The sequence below is a fragment of the Pseudorca crassidens genome, chromosome 2 (genome assembly GCF_039906515.1).
Source record: "Pseudorca crassidens isolate mPseCra1 chromosome 2, mPseCra1.hap1, whole genome shotgun sequence".
In the NCBI taxonomy this organism is placed as follows: domain Eukaryota; kingdom Metazoa; phylum Chordata; class Mammalia; order Artiodactyla; family Delphinidae; genus Pseudorca; species Pseudorca crassidens.
Genome location: NC_090297.1, coordinates 127997252 through 128015798, shown reverse-complemented (window position 1 = coordinate 128015798; position 18547 = coordinate 127997252). Strand labels below are relative to the sequence as shown.

At 33.6% G+C, this 18547-nt stretch overlaps 1 protein-coding gene and 1 long non-coding RNA gene across 6 annotated transcripts in view; one reads left to right on the top strand and one right to left on the bottom strand.

Annotated features, from left to right (window-relative positions):
- LOC137219703 (uncharacterized) overlaps positions 1-11467 on the top strand; it is an 87263-nt gene extending 75796 nt beyond the window's left edge. The window contains exon 3 of the long non-coding RNA XR_010941213.1: positions 11243-11467. This is a non-coding gene — a long non-coding RNA (uncharacterized lncRNA). The remainder of the gene's footprint in view (positions 1-11242) is intronic.
- The window catches only part of SUCO (SUN domain containing ossification factor), a 76225-nt gene that overhangs the window by 40550 nt on the left and 17128 nt on the right, over positions 1-18547 (bottom strand). For 3 of the 5 annotated variants that reach the window (XM_067728656.1, XM_067728658.1, XM_067728660.1), the window contains exons 2-9: positions 17678-17786; positions 15859-15969; positions 13310-13464; positions 9965-10102; positions 9580-9730; positions 4887-5010; positions 3990-4126; positions 2838-2905 (exon numbers count right to left, since the gene is read on the bottom strand). In XM_067728656.1, coding sequence (XP_067584757.1) covers positions 2838-2905; positions 3990-4126; positions 4887-5010; positions 9580-9730; positions 9965-10102; positions 13310-13464; positions 15859-15969; positions 17678-17786 — 993 coding nt within the window. The remainder of the gene's footprint in view (positions 1-2837; positions 2906-3989; positions 4127-4886; positions 5011-9579; positions 9731-9964; positions 10103-13309; positions 13465-15858; positions 15970-17677; positions 17787-18547) is intronic. The other 2 variants (XM_067728659.1, XM_067728661.1) reach the window with 1 other exon arrangement.

Genomic DNA, 18547 nt, shown 5'->3' with positions numbered 1-18547 from the left:
CCCTGCATTGGCAGGTGGACTCTTAACCACTGTGCAACCAGGGAAGCCCAACACATTACTGACCGGGGAATTTTTGCAGAAACTAACGCCTGTGGCCATAATACGTCTCTGGTCAAAAATGTGCTAAAAATGGGCAGAAGACTTGAATAGACATTTTTCCAAGAATATATACAGATGGCCAACAGGCACATGAAAAATGATCAACATAGCTAATCATCAAAAAATGCAAATCAAAACCACGATGAGATATCACCTCACATATGTCAGAATGGCTACCACTGAAAAGTCTACAAATAACAAATGTTGGCAAGGATGTGGATAAAAGGGAACCCTAGTACACTGTTGGCGGGAAACCTAGTACACTGTAAATTGGTGCAGCCACTATGTAAAACAGTATGGAGGTTCTTCGAAACATTAAAAATAAAACTACCATAAGATCCAGCAATTCCACTGCTAGGTATAAAACTGAAGAAAATGAGAACATTAATTTGAAAAGATACAATACGTGCACCCCAATGTTCATAGCAGCATTATTTACAGGAAAAACTGGTGCATGAAAATATGTTCAATCCCATTAGTGATTAGGGATTGACACCTTTCTAGGATCTCAGCCTAATTTGTGAAACAATGTTATTTCTAGTATCAGCAACCTCACATAACAGGTGCTCAATGAACATAGAAAGAACGAAAGAAGGAACAAACAAATGAATGAACAAATGGACAAACTATCAAATGAACAAGAAGGCTCAAAATCCTAAAATGTCAATTATCCTGAAATTCATCTAGACATTTGATACAATGTCAATAAAAATGCCAGCATGATTCTTTTTTTAGAATTCAACAAGATGATTCTAAAATTTAAAAGAAAAAACAAAGGGACGAAAATAGTGAAGATACATCTGAAGATGAGGTATAAACTTGTTCTACCAGATATTAGGATTTATAAAGCTATAATGAGACTGTGGTCTTAATATACCCTTAGGTGGGTCAACCCAGTCAAATCAGGTGAAATCAGTAAAGGTGTTCTGAGGTTTTTTAATTATACAATGAAAAGACGCATAAATAGATGAGCAAAAAGTAAAATATACAGTAAACACATATACACGAATACATGCTGTCTGCAAAAACGTTAAAATACAGGGCTTCCCTGGTGGCGCAGTGGTTGGGAGTCCACCTGCCGATGCAGGGGACATGGGTTCGTGCCCCGGTCCGGGAAGATCCCACATGCCGCGGAGCAGCTGGGCCTGTGAGCCATGACCGCTGAGCCTGTACGTCCGGAGCCTGTGCTCCGCAACGGGAGAGGCCACAACAGTGAGAGGCCCGCGTACCGCAAAAAAAAAAAAACAAAAAAACGGGTAGCTATGATCACTTATTCTGTAAACCAGAATAAAACAAAATGATTGCTTCATATAACTTCATCCCAGCATGTCTTTGCTTAAAATACAAAATTTTAGAGCATAAAAACTGAGTTGTTACTGACTACAGGGGCTTTTACAAACAAAAACAAAAGCCAAAAAATAACATTTTGATTATGATCTCAGATAACTATTTCGTCAAATTCAGTTTCCAGACCAAATGGCATATAGGAAAATTAAGTTTTTTAATATTATCCCTTAATACTCTTAAATAGCTTGGTGTTAATTTTCAAACTGAACTTAAATATGTATATTAACAAAATGAAAACCAAAAGTAGAAAAGAATAAGCATTATCTTTAAAGAGTTTATCTTTAAATTAAAAAAATGTATATATATATATCATATATATTAGTTACTCAATTTGATGGTGGTGATTTACCTCAATTCTTTTTCAAAACAGCTGCTTTTGATCAATGAAATCAAGTAAGCTAATAAAATTGTTGGTATATCAATTTATTTCCCACATAAATCGGTTCCTTTGCCTATATTCTCAGTTAATGGCAGAATCATAGATCCAAGCAGGGAAGCCAAAATCAAGGGAGATTAACAGATGCCTCTCTCTTCATATCCAATTACTAACCAAGAGCTGTCAATTTTATCTGCTATACAAATTTTTCAGATTCCCCTCTCTTCTTTATCCAAATTGTCAATGTCTTAAAGCCCTCATTTCTCACCTGAGCTATGACAACAGGTTCCTAACTGGTTTCCCTGCTTCCAACGGCATTATGCTGTAGGCCATCTTTTAAGGATAAGCCTTCCTAAAATGCCAGTGAGGTCATGTCATTTCCTTACTTAAAACAAACACTATGCTCCACGGTCTTTAAGATAAACTTCAGAAACTTTTAAGCTGGGTATGTGTAGCATGGAATGGCCTGGTTATTGCTAAACTGACTCTGCTGTCTCACCTTCCATGATTACTCTAATTGTACCTCTATTCTTGTAATCACTAAAATAACTTCTTCAGGTTGCTTCTACTTATAGTTGCCCAGAAATATGCTCCTTTTAGTGCTATCCCCTTATTCTTATAGTTCCTGAATACCTCTGCCTCCCTCATCTGTGACTTCCTATGAATTCAAGGAATTCATCCTTCAGCTCATGAACTACCTCTTCTAGCAAGCTCATCCTCTTCTGCAGTTATATATCATCTCTTTTCCTATAATACCTTTGCAGCAGTACTTTTTATACCATTTGAAAACTGTTGAACTAGATCTGTCAATTTTTTTGTGTGACGTCGTCCTTAAAAGGAAAGACATTTTTGTCTTCAATTTTGTACCCCAGGACCTAAGGTAAGTACAGTACCAGCACCAACCAATCATAAATGCTTATTAAGTGACTATATGAACAAATCAATCTAATCCCAAAATAAAAGCTGAATATAATACATGTATAGAGTACACTTTATTAAATTTTATATTACTTACCAAATTTTAGTGCTGCAGGGATTCAACATATAAAGATCCATATTTTCTATAAGAATAGCAGATGTGCTCTATTTTTAGAAAGGGGGAAGGGAATAAATTACTTAAAGAAAAAGATTTATTTCAACTATCAAGCTTTCTAGGTTTTCTGTATTTTTAGATCTTAAAATACACCTAAGACTCTGAAACATTCACTTTGGGAAGAAAGCATAAAAGTAGCTAAAATTTATAAGTTTTGTCTATACTGTGCTAAGTTAAGTTAGCCTTATAACAAGACATTTAAAATTAAATGTCTGTTACTATAGGGGAAAAATTATTTTTCTATTAGCTATTTCCTTCTGTAAATTTCACACAGGTTTTAAGTTTAAAAACAGAGTGTATGTCCTTCAGTAGGTGAATGGATAAACTGTGGTACATCCAGACAATGGAATATTATTCAAGACTAAAAAGAAATAAGGTATCAAGCCATGAAAAGACATGGATGAATCTAACATGCATACTAATAAGTGAAAGAAGCCAATCTGAAAAAGCTGCGTATGGTATGATTCCAGCTATACGACATTCTGGAAAAGATAACACTAGGGAGATAGTAAAAAGATCAGTGGTTCCCAAAAGTTGGGGGAAGGAAGCAGTGAATAGGTAGAGCACAGAGGATTTTTAGAGCAGTAAAAATACTCTGTATGATATTATAATGGTAGATACATGTCATTATACATTTGTCCAAAACCACAGAATGTTTAAGAGTGAACGCTAATGTAAACTATGGACTTCAGGTGATAACAATGTGTCAATATAAGTTCATTAACTGTAACAAATGTACCATTCTGGTGGGAGATGTTGATGATGGAGGAGGCTAACAGGCGTGGGGACAGTGGGTATATGAGAAATCTCTGTACTTTCCTCTCAATTTTGCTGTGAACCTCTAACTGCTCTAAAAAAATTGTCTTTAAAAAGAAAAAACAAAAATAGGGTGCAATGTATCAACCAATACACTAAGAATCCATGCAAGAAAATGTCTTTAAAAGCATAATCCTGCATTTATTAGTGGATTAGGAAAATAGCTCATGTTAAAATACAGTTCCCAGGAAACCACTGCTTACATTTAATAAAGTCACTAGTTTTCTATATGTACAGAAGAATTTTACACTTCAGTACCTTGGCTTCTGGGTTAGCTGCCAAAATTTTGGCACCACATTCTACTGAAGCATAATTATTTCGATTTTTCTGGACCTTTTTTGTGGCATGTAGACCTCCATTAGAAGATGGATGCATTGACTGACCTGCAGACAAACCTTATTATGAACATATATATATGATGATTATGATTGAAAATACCCAGAGCAAACAATCTCAAGAGCAACAGGCTGCCATCTAGAGAACAGGTTTTAATGCTTTAAATACTTCAAATATTTTAAATACTTAATAAAATTCAAATACTTTAAATACTTAATAAAATTAATGTTTTAATTTTAAAAACCCACATGAAAATCAAAATGCTTCAGCTCAATAACTTTAAAATATCCCCAATAAACAAATTAACTACAAAAATCCACATTACTCGATTTATGCCTAGTACAATTCACAAAATGAAGCTTATCCATGAAAATCAAAACTTTTTGCATATACATTTTATTCTATTAAGGACGAATGCTATCCTTCTATCTCTAATCCCAATCATAATAATTTTTAACTCTGAGATTTAATTTACAACAAAAAGAGAGTATAATAATTTAGTTCAATTCTGTTTACAGTTTAAAGCTTTATGACTCAGAACTTTCCATGCCTCAACTTTCCTCTTATAAACTGAGGTGAAAAATCACTGCTCTGCCTACTTTATTTTAGCCTCATTTAATAATTTACAATAATGGATTTTAATCAGGATTAAGACATATGCACAGGTAAATTACATGTGGGTAATCAAAGGCATCTTGGTAAGTTTCACCTTTAAAAAGTTTTCAAAAATGTTACTTTGTTTTACCAATTAAAAAGAGAACTACATATTTAAACCAGTCCCTTTAAAAAAAGAAAAAAAGAGTCACAGTGCTTCCTTACTTTTTTCTTTTTCTACTTCCATAACTTTCTTCTTCCATTCATCAAATGTTGGTATATCTTCTGGATCTTTGGGATTTGTTACAGATGCAGGGTCAATTTCTCCTGGTTTTGTATAATCAGAACTCTGACAGAAATGTCAAAAATAAACAGATTTCAGATTTCAAAGAATATAGAGAAAACAGATTAATAAATTATAATAGTAAATACAAATGTTTCTGTCAAATAAAAGTCCAATTTTATAATGAAGGATAGTATTTTGAAAACAAAAACAAAAAATGTAAAAAGAAAAGTTTTGGTTTAACTTAAAAGTTGAGTTTCTCTTCGAAGAATTAAAATCTTCTACCTAAGCACCACAGGATGAATCCCTTCACATGTTAGCAATATTAGCACAGGCTGTAAAAAAACCTACATAATATCGTAAGCCAAAAATTACCATACAAAAACTGTACAAATACTATAATTTAATGCATCCATCTTAAAATCTACATTAATATATACAATAAAGGAAGCTAACTAATTTTAGATGTCATATATTGTTTCTACAAAATCCTTAACAAGAAGTACCATTTACGTAACTAATAAAGACCTAGTGTATAGCAGAGGGAACTCTAAATACTCTGTAATGACCTATATGGGAAAAGAATCTAAAAAAGTTGATGAAGCAACTGACAAAGGATTAATCTCCAAAATTTATAAGCAGCTCATGCAGCTTAATAACAAAAAAACAAACAACCCAATCCAAAAATGGGCAGAAGACCTAAATAGACATTTCTCCAAAGAAGATATACAGACTGCCAACAAACACATGAAAGAATGCTCAACATCACTAATCATTAGAGAAATGCAAATCAAAACTACAATGAGATATCATGTCACACCAGTCAGAATGGCCATCATCAAAAAATCTAGACACAATAAATGCTGGAGACGGTGTGGAGAAAAGGGAACCCTCTTACACTGTTGGTGGGAATGTAAATTGATACAGCCACTGTGGAGAACAGTATGGAGGTTCCTTAGAAAACTACAAATAGAACTGCCATATGACCCAGCAATCCCACTACTGGGCATATACCCTGAGAAAACCATAATTCAAAAAGAGTCATGTACCAAAATGTTCATTGCAGCTCTATTTACAATAGCCCAGAGATGGAAACAACCTAAATGTCCATCATCCGATGAATGGATAAAGAAGATGTGGCACATATGTACAATGGAATATTACTCAGCCATAAAAAGAAACGAAATTGAGCTATTTGTAATGAGGTGGATAGACCTAGAGTCTGTCATACAGAGTGAAGTAAGTCAGAAAGAGAAAGACAAATACCGTATGCTAACACATATATATGGAATTTAAGAAAAAAAATGTCATGAAAAACCTAGGGGTGAAACAGGAATAAAGACACAGACTTACTAGAGAATGGACTTGAGGCTATGGGGAGGGGGAAGGGTAAACTGTGACAAAGCGAGAGAGAGGCATGGACATATATACACTACCAAACGTAAGGTAGATAGCTAGTGGGAAGCAGCCGCATAGCACAGGGAGATCAGCTCGGTGCTTTGTGACCGCCTGCAGGGGTGGGATAGGGAGGGTGGGAGGGAGGGAGACGCAAGAGGGAAGAGATATGGGAACATATGTATATATATAACCGATTCATTTTGTTGTGAAGCTGAAACTAACATACCATTGTAAAGCAATTATAATCCAATAAAGATGTTAAAATGAAAAAAATAGAAAAATAAAAAAGAGTTGATATATGTATAATTGATTCACTTTGCTATACAGCAGAAAGTAATACAACATTGTAAGTCAATTATACTCCAATAAAAATTAAAATAAAAAGAAGTACCATTTATATAAAAATTTTACGGTGGATATGAAAACCTAAATGTGAAAAGCAAAGCTTAAAGAAAGTACAGAAAAACATCTTCATGATTCAGGCTACAAAAGGATTCAACAAGATGAAGAAAGAAATCATTTTAAGAAAGGCTGATACATTTGGATAGATTATAATTTAAAAATTAAATATATCAAAAGACCATAAACCACATGGTTCAAATAGCCAGAGGCAGAAATAAATACCTGCAACACATTCAGCCAACAAGCAATTATTACCAACTATAAAGACTGCCTACAAAAATCAATAATAGGGGAGAGTAAAGGAATAACAATAAACTAAGCAAAGAGAAAATACAAAATGTTCACTCTCAGTATAATCAGGGAATGCAAAGGAAAGCTAAAGATACTAAATAAATTATACTAATCTGAGGTTAAAGTGTGACAGCCTATTGAGCCATGGTACATCTATTAGACAGCTAAAGTGAGTTTCACATTTAGGAATATTAAATAAAGATATGCATACCCTATGACTCAATAATTCCACTCCTATGTATAAATATCAGTGAAAACACACATATGTGCCTAAGAAAATATGCATAAGGATACTTACTGCAGCACTATGGATAACATCAAAAAAATTAGAAACAATCTAAATATCCATTAATTGAAGAATAAATTGTGGTAGAATTGAACAATGAATAGACAAAACTTAAAAACAATGTTGAGTAAAATGATACTTAAGACAAGAACGATACCATTTTACATTGTTTCAAAATATGCCAAATAATAGTATGTATTGTTTGTAGCAATGCATATTTGGTAAAAGTTAAAAAACATGCTCTACCAATGTAAAAAACACCAAATTCAAGATAGTGGTTATATCTAAAGTGGAGAGAAGAAATGTAACTGGGAAGGGCATAAAATTCAATCTGTAATTTTTTTCTTAATTGGAAGAATGTATGCAATGATGTTCATTCCATTTTTAAATTATTTCTGTACTCCTTAAACAACACATAATGTACTTATTAACAGTACCTTGAGAAGTGTACAAAACATCTATTTAGACAGCGTACTTTGGTAAATAGCACAAATCTCATACAGTATATATTTGCTGTATTAGGGCACATTTTCGAGTACTAATACTAATTAGTGTATTAGTGTAATACATCAATACAAATACCTATTATCTCCCTTTAGGAAGACTTATTAGCAAATTGGTTCCTATACAACCTCCACGTCGGAGCGTTTTGCAGAACACACTAACTTATCAAATAAAGTATGTGGCTATTAAAAAAATATATAGCAGAAAATAAAATTAAAGAAGTAGCATTATACTAATTTAATTTAAAAATTAAATAACAAAAATCTAGTTTGAATGAGAAAATAAACAATTATTTATAAAAATTAATATAATTGAGATACTTAAGAGTAAAGCCCAAATACTAAAAGAAATACATAAGAACGTACACACACTCTGTGAGACTCAGGCAGAGCAATCACTATCGCCTCTTAGCAACAAATAAGAGAACTAAACAACACAATAAAATTACTTTGTAAAGCATTATAACAGGCAAAAGAGTGGAATTTTTAACTGTATTAATTACCTCCTAAATAACTTAATATTCCAGAAAAATTATCAGATAATGAGCATATTATAAAGTGTCCAGTAGTTTTGTATACTATCCAGTTCAGAATAATTCTGCCCTGTTAAGTTTGTGTGAGTAGGAGAGAGTTTATCCCTGTTATCTCAAGGATCTGCAAGACACTGCTGCAAATGGTTAAGGAGAACAAGCAAATCTTGGACAAAACTGGCTGCCATGCTTGAGTTTTACGTTTGATACTTAAATAGCTCAAAGAAGACATTTTTGTAATGTTTGTCTAATTTTATTTATGCCTGTGGTATTTGACAACTGAACTGTAACATATGCTTGATTTGGTTTCACTGGGAAAATTACTTCCTTCAAGATGTTGGACTAGGAAATGGGGACCTTCTATATTTATAAAAAACATCAAATAAACAGCTGGCCCAATGATAGTAAAGTCTCCAGAATGAAGTTTAGTTAGTTATGAGTGCAGATTCACAGAAAATATGTGAATGAAAAGGTGGAGAACAGAAGATCCAAATTATAAAGAAATAAATGTGGATGTGGTACTCAGTATTTTAAAATACTCTGATTCCACGTGTTTTGAAGTGCATAGAGTGGCCTTCATCTCTTTTATTTAGCTATTTCTTAGCTGAAGGGAGCAGACTTCTCTGTCAACATTTCTTCAGGAAATTCTGTACTGGCCTCTACGTGAAGTCAAAGTAGAACTCGAAAGGAGAAAAGAAAGTAAAACTGCTACACAGGAATGAGCCCTGTCTTTATTTTAAGAACCATATTCTTTAATATAAGCTGGTCTAGTTGTAGTCTGCACACAAATAACAAAGGGTAAAATGTTCCTTTAAAATAATTCTGGTTGAAGAGACTAAATTTAATCTTGTATTATTGAGTTAAATTTTTATTCTGAAGATACTTAACAATCATAACTTCTTCTATATAGCTCTCTTAACTGCTTAAATAAGGACTTTATGTATCTGGTTATCAAATAATCAATGGTGGCAAAAAACCTTTATAATTAAATATAACCCAAGAGAGTTCATACTTGGGACAACACTATGTATAAACAGTATACCGGCAATAGTTCTGTGAAGTAACCACTTGCTATCTGGGAGCACAGTTCACCTCAGTTCCACATTCATCACTAACTACTGATCCCCTGACTTTACGGCAAATACGGATAGCAAATTACAAGATTAGCTAATAACAAATATGCATTGTATAATAAAGTAGGATATAGTGCAAGTTATTTACCTACCTCACTTTTTAAATTATCTGAAGCATTCAATGCAGATTTTGGGTCACCACCACCCTGATCACTTGATGAAACTTTTGATTCAAATTCCGATTTTGTTATCTTTCCTTTAGCATGCAAAGATGACACATTTTCTATATGCTGGCTGACAAGGCTATTTGAAAGCAAAAGGCATATTAAATAAACAAATTTTAGCTGAATAACAAGTATATGCAATCTAAACTATTATAAGTGTACATGCGTACAAAGTAAACCAAGAAAGGAGTACAAAGGGATCAGTTTCTTCTCAGTCATAAAGTGGAATTAAGCATGCACCAAAGTCTACTAAAACATGACACTGCTGTTTATTACAGAACCATACAAAGGGCAAACAACTGCTCACACCCACCTTTCAGGTGGACTGACAAAGGAAGGCTGGTCAACTGGAGCATTTGCATCAAGGGCCTCACCAACATCACAATCAGTTTCAGATTGCTCAGTTTCACTTGGCTTGGCTATAGGAACAGTACCAGATTTTTCTATTTCACTAAAATAGAAACAAAAAAGACAATCTGACAATTTAATGGATATAATGAACCATAAGTTAAAAGTCATATTACTGATTTCCAAAACAAATCTAAGCCAGAAAAGAATGCTTTAGAGCTCTGCAGACGATTTTCAAGAATTCAGATATTTTAAATCATGTAAAGATTTAAATTACGTAAACTGTTGACTCGATCTGTTAGTTCCCTTGCTTGGCCTTTAAATATTGGGTTGGCAAAAAAGTGCCTTCGGTTTTTAGGTAAAAATAAAAGACACATTTTTCATTTTCACCAAGAACGTTATTGAACAACATATTCACCCTTTTGTTCCACTACCTTCTGCCATTTTTCAGGCAACTTCATAATTCCATCTTCCCAAAACTTTTTAGCTTTTTGAGCAAAGAACTGTCCCAGGTACCTTTTACAGTCTCCCAGAAAACTGAAATTTTTTCCATTAAGAGAATTTTGTAAAGACCGAAGTAAATGGAAATCCAAAGGTGCAAACGCCTGGTGAATATGGCACATGAATCAGAACTTCCCAGCTAAGCTGTAACAGTTTTTGCCTGGTCATCAAAGAAACATGCAGTCTTGCATTATCCTGATGGGAGATTATGCATTTTCTGTTTACTAATAACAAAATGCTAATTAACAATTCCAGACGCTTTTTGTTGAGTGCTGCTTTCAGTTGGTCTAACTGGGAGCAGTACTGTTGGAATTAATCATTTGGTTTTCTGGAAGGAGCTCATAATAGAGGACTCACTTCCAATCCCACCATATATACAACATCACCTTCTTTGGATGAAGACCAGACTTTGGTGTGGTTGGTGTTGGTTCATTTCACTTGCCCCATGATCTCTTCCATTCCACATTATTGTACAGTATCCACTTTTCATTGCCCGTCACAATTTGTTTTAAAAACAATGTTTTCATTACATTTAAGTAGAGAATCACATGCGGAAATACAGTCAAGAAGGTTTTTTCCACTTAATTTATAAGGAACCCAAATATCAAAGCGATTAACATAACCAAGCTGGTGCAAATGATTTTCAATGCTTGATTTGGATATTTTGAGTATGTTGGCTATCTCCCTCGTGGTATAACGTTGATTGTTCTCAATGTCTCAATTTGATCTCTATTAACTGCAGCTGGTCTACCCGACCGTGGAGCACCGTCCAGCGAGAAATCTCCAGCATGAAACTTCGCAAACCACTTTTGACATGTTCGATCAGTCACAGCACCTTCTCCATACTCTGCACAAATCTTTTTGTGTGTTTCAGTTGCTTTTTTACCTTTCTTGAAATAATAAAGCATAACAGACCGAAAATGCTGCTTTTTTTTCTTCCATCTTCAATATTAAAATGGCTACACAAAAATTCACCAATTTTGATGTCTTTTTTTAAATGCATGCTGATATGACAGCTGTCACATACAATCTAACAAAACTGCTTCGAATGAAGTTAAAGACAACTAAGTGCTACTAGAGTCATCTTACAGAAAAAAAATGAACGAAACTTTTGGCCAACCGAATAGCTAATTACCAAATTTTAAAACAAAATATTATAGGTTAATATCTGATCTTGCCAAAAATAAGATTTTTAAATTATTTATTCTAAATGAATATTCTCTAATGTTTCATTTCTATTAGTACAGTCTACCAATATTAGAATTGTTGCCTATAGTATCAAGAAATCATCTATTATCTCAAAACGTTCACTAAAATTCTTAAAGCACGTCTATAATTTCATTTAAAAAATATATACTTTAATATTTTTCTTTACCTCACTCCCATTTCACTAGACTGTCATGTTCAATATAATGAGAAAATAAGATGTACTGTTCAGATACACAGTATCTAGCCTTAAATTCTTTCTAAGCATTTAATATTTAAAAATGTTAAATACTATCATTATTTCTAAGCATGTCTTCTGTTACCTTGTCCCTTACCAGGGCAAACTCCTAAATGGTAACTGTAACATCTTTGTGTACAACTCCTTCAACCCATTCCCTTACATTCTTGAAGAGAATAGGTGTCTAAAAAGTGCTTGTGGTAAAAAAAAAAAATAGTAGTGATGATAAAAATGATGATATTAACTGACACATGTATTTTTACTATGTGCCAGATATTGTCCTATACATTTTATATAAATTAACTCATTTGATAAAGGATATGTTTAATGTAGTATTAAGAGAAGGGAATTTTGTTTTGTTCTTTGTAGTGTTGCTGGAGCTAGGAGTATAAAAGAGATTTTCTAAATTAAGGAAACCTTCAACATCACTAATCATCAGGGAAACGCAAATCAAAACCACAATGTGATTATCACCTCACACCTGTCAGAATGGCTATTATCAAAAAGTTTACAAATAACAAATATTGGCAAGGATGTGGAGAAAAGGGAACCCTTGTACACTGTTGGTGGGAATGTATATTGGTGCAGCCACTGTGGAAAACAGTAGGGAGGTTTCTCAAAAAACTAAAACTATGACCCAGCAATTCCACTCCTGGGTATATACATGAAAAAAACAAAAACACTAATTTGGAAAGATACATGCACCCAATGTTCACAGCAGCATTATTTACAATTTCTAAGACATGGAAACAACCTAAGAGTCCATCAACAGATAAATGGATAAAGAAGCTGTGGTGTATGTGTGTGTGTGTGTGTGTGTGTATGTGTGTGTATATATATATATAACACACACACACACACACATACCCACACAAACAATGGAATACTAGTCAGCCAAAAAAAAGAATGAAATTTTGCCATTTGCAGCAACATGGATGAACTTAGAGGGCATTATGCTAAGTGAAATAAGTCGGAGAAAGATAAATACTGTATGATATAGCTTATATGTGGAATCTAAAAAATACAACAAACTAATAAATATAATAAAAGTAGCAGACTCACAGATACAGAGACCAAACTAGTGGTTACCAATGGGGAGGGTGGGAAGGGGCAATATAGGGGTGGCAGGGTGGAAAGTACAAAGTACTGTGTGTAAGATAGGCTCAAGGATGTATTGTACAACATGGGGAATATAGCCAATATTTTGTAATAACTATAAATGGAAAGTAAACTTTAAACAATGTATAAAAATAAAATAGGCATTATTACTTAGATCTGCTATATAGCCTAAATGCCAAATTTGAGAATCAAAGAAATTTTTCTGTCATTATCTAATCATATTTTTTTTTCTTTGTAATGACTTACTCAAGCTTTGAGATTGGAGTGATCTCTGAGGTAGATGAGCTGGAAATATTTTCCACGTTTTCACTGTCCACAACTACACTGGAAGAATCTTCATGTAGATCAACTGTAGGGAGTGTTTCAATCACAGATGGACTTAACTTTTTTGACTCCGTATTCTGTTTTTAAAAAAGTCAGTTATATTTAATGTTGGGATTAATTATCTCTTTAGCTGAAGAGGGTATCATAAAAAGTATGTCTCAAAAGTAACAATATAAATAATGTTCACTAAAAAAGTACTTTTATAAAAATCCTTTCTTCCAACATTACCACCCTAAGGAATCTATTTCATATTAAAATACAGGCTCTACACATTTTTCATGGCATTTCATAAACTAGGACAAAGGAGCTTGTCTTTCTTCTTTCCTATTTTATACCAGGACCCACAAAATTTCCCTCTTACTGTAATTAATTAATGCTAATAGCAACACAGAAATCCTATATAAATATATAAAATAGTACAGCGCATAGTTTTTGCCCCTGAGCAGTTTAGAAGACAATGTGTATCAACAAGTAACAACACAAGGCATGTATAAATAACATTACAAAGCAATACATGATTCTTGCTGCTCCTTCAAGGCCCATATGCTCTGGGCCATTCACTCCTCCAAAACACAAACTGAAACGTACTTAATACCTCCTCATGTTTGAAAACCTCTTATCAGTACCTCCTCCCCCACAACTAACCCTAAATAGAATTAGCCATTCCCCTTCCTCTATGCCTCCACTTGTTCTCTGTACAGACTTTAATCACAGGATCTATAACACCTCAATTGCCCTTATTTATTTATTTCTCTTCAACTACACTATAAATGTCTTGAGTAAGGACTATGTTTTCTTTTCTTTTTTTTTTTTTTTTTGCGTTACGCGGGCCTCTCACTGTTGTGGCCTCTCCCATTGCGGAGCACAGGGTCAGCGGCTCCGGACACGCAGGCTCAGCGGCCATGGCTCACGGGCCCAGCCGCTCCGCGGCATGTGGGATCTTCCCGGACCAGGGCACGAACCCGTGTCCCCTGCATCAGCAGGCGGACTCTCAACCACTGCACCACCAGGGAAGCCCGACTATGTTTTCTTGATCTTCATGTTCCTAGTGCCTAGCACAGTATCTAGCACACAGTAGACATTTAATAGTTACTAAATGAATATCAAGTGAGAGGTACTCATGCTCAGTTCAAGGTAAAGAGAAACTAAGGACTACTCTGGACTAGAAGAACTAGGGTTCTGAAGAATCGGACAGCCAGTACAGCAGCAGAAAGAAAACATGAGGCAGAGTCAGAAGAATACAAAATAAAATGTCATCATTTAGGGAATTATTTACACTGGAACGAAAAATTCACAAAAGAGTACAAATAGTTTGCATTTTATGATGGAGACTTTTAGAAAAGAACCATTACAATATTATCAAATACTGCATTATCATTCAATATGCATTCAATATAAAAAAATTAGTAAGATATTTTACACTTTTTTTTTTTTTACTAAGTCTCCAAAATCGATGTGTATCTTATACTTAACGGCAAATCTCAACTTCAACTATCCACATTTCCAATGCTCAATAGCCACAGGTAGCTAATGGCTACTATATTGAACAGCACAGGTCTCTAAGATGCAGTAAGCACTTCAAAGTATTTGAACAAGAGAATACCATAATAAAGATTCAGGAAAATGAACAATGGCTGGACTGTTCAGGATACTCATAAAACTGAAGGGCTACAGAGATCACTTTTCTCTTATTCTTATGCACAAATCTTTTCCAAATGTCCTCCAGAATCCAATAAAATGAAACTTACTATATCTCCTTAGATAACCCAATTAACTTATAAGATAACTCTGGCTGCATTTTTTTAAGAGAATTCTCCCTCCTTTTAAGCTGAAATTTGTATTTGTTAATATTTGAGATATTTAGTTTTTCCTTAGTCCTTCTTCCCTCCAGATCAAATATCCCCAGTTCCTTCAGTCGCTCCTGATATTAAATGGTTTCCAGATGCTTCAGCATTCTGATCAGCTTACATTCTGGTCTAGTTTTTAATATCTTTCATAAAATCTGGTATACAAAATGGAAAATAACATTTAGGATGTAATATGAGAGAAAAAGGAAAAAACACACTCAACCTATTGTTTATTAATCCATATTCCACACTAAGTGGTAAAATTTTGGTATCAAAATGCTCTGTGTTCTACATACAAATATGTTAAGTCAGAATATAATTTCCCCTGACATCTGAAAAACTGAAGAGACAAGATAAACTACAGAAAGCCAAAATGGATCTAAAAGAAAGGAGGACTTACAACCAAACCTATACTACAGAGAAAAGTCACATTTACTACTAAACCTGTAATTCCGAATTTTCTCAAAAGTAGTATTCTTAGCAGGTGACTAGTATTAAGGCCAGTTGCATGGTACTACAAAAAGAAAAAAATAAAAATACACAATATGGTGACCAAACAGGTTTTCTGTTTCGTGCAGCAGTTTGAAAAGGCATATCATTAAAAATCAAAGCAACAAAGCTTACTTGTACATTCACAATGTAGTCATCTTTTAACTTGTGTTCTTCTGGAGGAACAGGTAAGCTTGAACCCACTTTTCCCAATAATTCGGCATTGATAGGTCCCTCTCTTTCATCCTATATTGCAACAAAGAAAAGGTCAACGGATAAAACTGTTTCACAAAACAGTCCTGAAGCAACATTAAAGACCATCTTTCTATACTTTACAACCAAAACACTTTACTGTGACTTTAATGTCTTTTATTTGTTTCCATGCTTATTGTCTACCTTCCTGCATTACCCTCCTTACTGCTTCACTTCAAATGTATACTACATGTGTGCGCTGGTGGTATAGTGATGAGCATAGCTGCCTTCCAAATATACACTACATCTGATTTCTTAATAAACACTTTAGTCCTACTACCCAGCACTGTGTGTCAGTAAATACTTGATAAATGAATGTACTTATAGTTCTTTGTGTCATCTCTCTTGACACTGAGTTTCAAATTAGAATTTCAGATATATTGTCCTTAAATTTATCTTCTGGCATATAAGCTTCATAAAAGCGAAGTTCATATTCATCATTATCTAAGCCTGTAGAGCATATACTAGGTACCCAAATGTTTGCTGAAAGAATGTTTCCCCTTCCTTAATGCTTTGCTTAAACTCATTCTTACATTTAAGTTTTCAAATTTCTCATCAAAGAAGATATTAGCTCTAAATCTTATAGGCTGTAGATAGAAGCACACAATTATACTTTATTCAGAGAGATACCCAGCAATAGTCTTCAAAATTTTAACTGCTCCATCCCAGAAATATATCCTATGTAACTCAGAAATTTAAATAATCTACTCTAAACACAGTATCATGCCAAAAATAAAAACAGCCCAAGCATGTAATTATAAGTTTGTGCATTCACACATACACACAAACGTACACACAAACATGCATGCACACACACAGCTGAGAAACAATGCAAAAGTCTATCAATAAATAAATGCTTAATAAATTGTGATATACCCAAATGACAGAATAAAAATGTAGCTATTCAGAAGAATACAGTAATATGCAAAGGTATCCATGAGATATTACTGGGGAAGAGGGGAAATAAATTTGTACAATATTTTTTGAACAAAAATTAAAACATTAATTTGTGTGCTATAAAATGATATATCTATAACCACAGAAAATGGTCTGTTTTCACAAGAAACCGTAAATTGTGGTTCCTTTGAGGAGGGGAATGGGATATAAATATGAATATCTTATAGTGGGTATAAATTACATCTGTAATTTAAAATAAGTATATTGATTTGGGGGGGGGAGCCAAATCTAGCTAAAGTCAATACTCACCTTTTATCATTTAAAATGATAAAATAATAAATTATTTAGACACCATCAGATTTTTTGGACTCTGTCTATTCACTCCACACAATTATATAAAACAAAGTACATAGCCACTAATTGCAGACTTTCCCTACAATCCTCATTTCTAATAGTGTTTAATTTATAAGACTGGGGTTTCTTTAGAAACCCTTTGCTAGTTAAAGCATTAAAAAGAGAACCCTAGTTTTCTCTCTGAATAGGCACTATTTTTTCTCCTTACTATAGGACTAAGGATGTTATTACAACATTCCAAATATAAGCAATAAGAATAAATATATAAATATCTCAGAGTCACATTAATTTCAGAATTACCTGAGTAACTCCTCATATTACAGCAAAGAAAATTACAAATCTCCACCAAAAATTATGTCATAGTATTTTTGAAATACTTTTATTCCAAATGTTTTGAGGAAGTCTCAGAAAGCTAATACACAGATTACAACTTCAACTTCATTTAAGGTACCTTTTTCTGGAATTGTACATCTTCATTTTCTAGTGCACAATTGTCATCTTGAGAGTAGTATGATGAAGCTGAAGAACTCTCTTTGCAACATACATGCCAACTGGGAAGCCTGTAAAACATCCACCGTCACCACCACCAAAAAAAAAAAGAAGAAAGAAAGAAGAAAAAAAAGTTGTTAAGCCAACATATTCCATACCTGGACTAGAATTTGAGGCAATAAACAGATGGTTCTTATCCTAATGCCCTTGAGAACTTAACAATTTAATGATGAAGACAAATGTACATAAGGTAAAGATTTTTTATTTAATGTTCTAAGAAAACCATGAACAGTGTTATCAACACTCCAAGTAAGGCATCATGAATCTCATGAAGGTAAAACAGTAAAAACTTCACAAAAGGAGTATCTGATAATTATCACAGAAGGAACAGAGAAAGTTGTCAAAGAGCTAACCTCCTCAGAAAGCATCAAATGCCAATGATATTCTAAATTCTACCAAATATTTAAGAACAGATAACTCTAAAGCTACCTAAACTGTTGATATTTCAAAGCACAGAAGCCTCCAAATTATTTTTATATAGGGAACATAACAGTGATATCAAAAATTAACAGAAAGAGCACATACATATAAATACTATAGGTTAATAATATGAAATCAGACACAAAACAGCTAAAGAAAATTTTAAAAAGTCTCCAATAACATACCAAAGATATAAAATACCACTGTTACGGTCAAGTTGAACTTAGCTCCGATATTCAAAAATGGTTCAATATAATATAACCTATTTAGTTTGTCATGCAAAAATATCAAGGAAAAACATCTCATGATTACCGTCACCAAAAGACATCTGATAAATTTACACAACCATCAA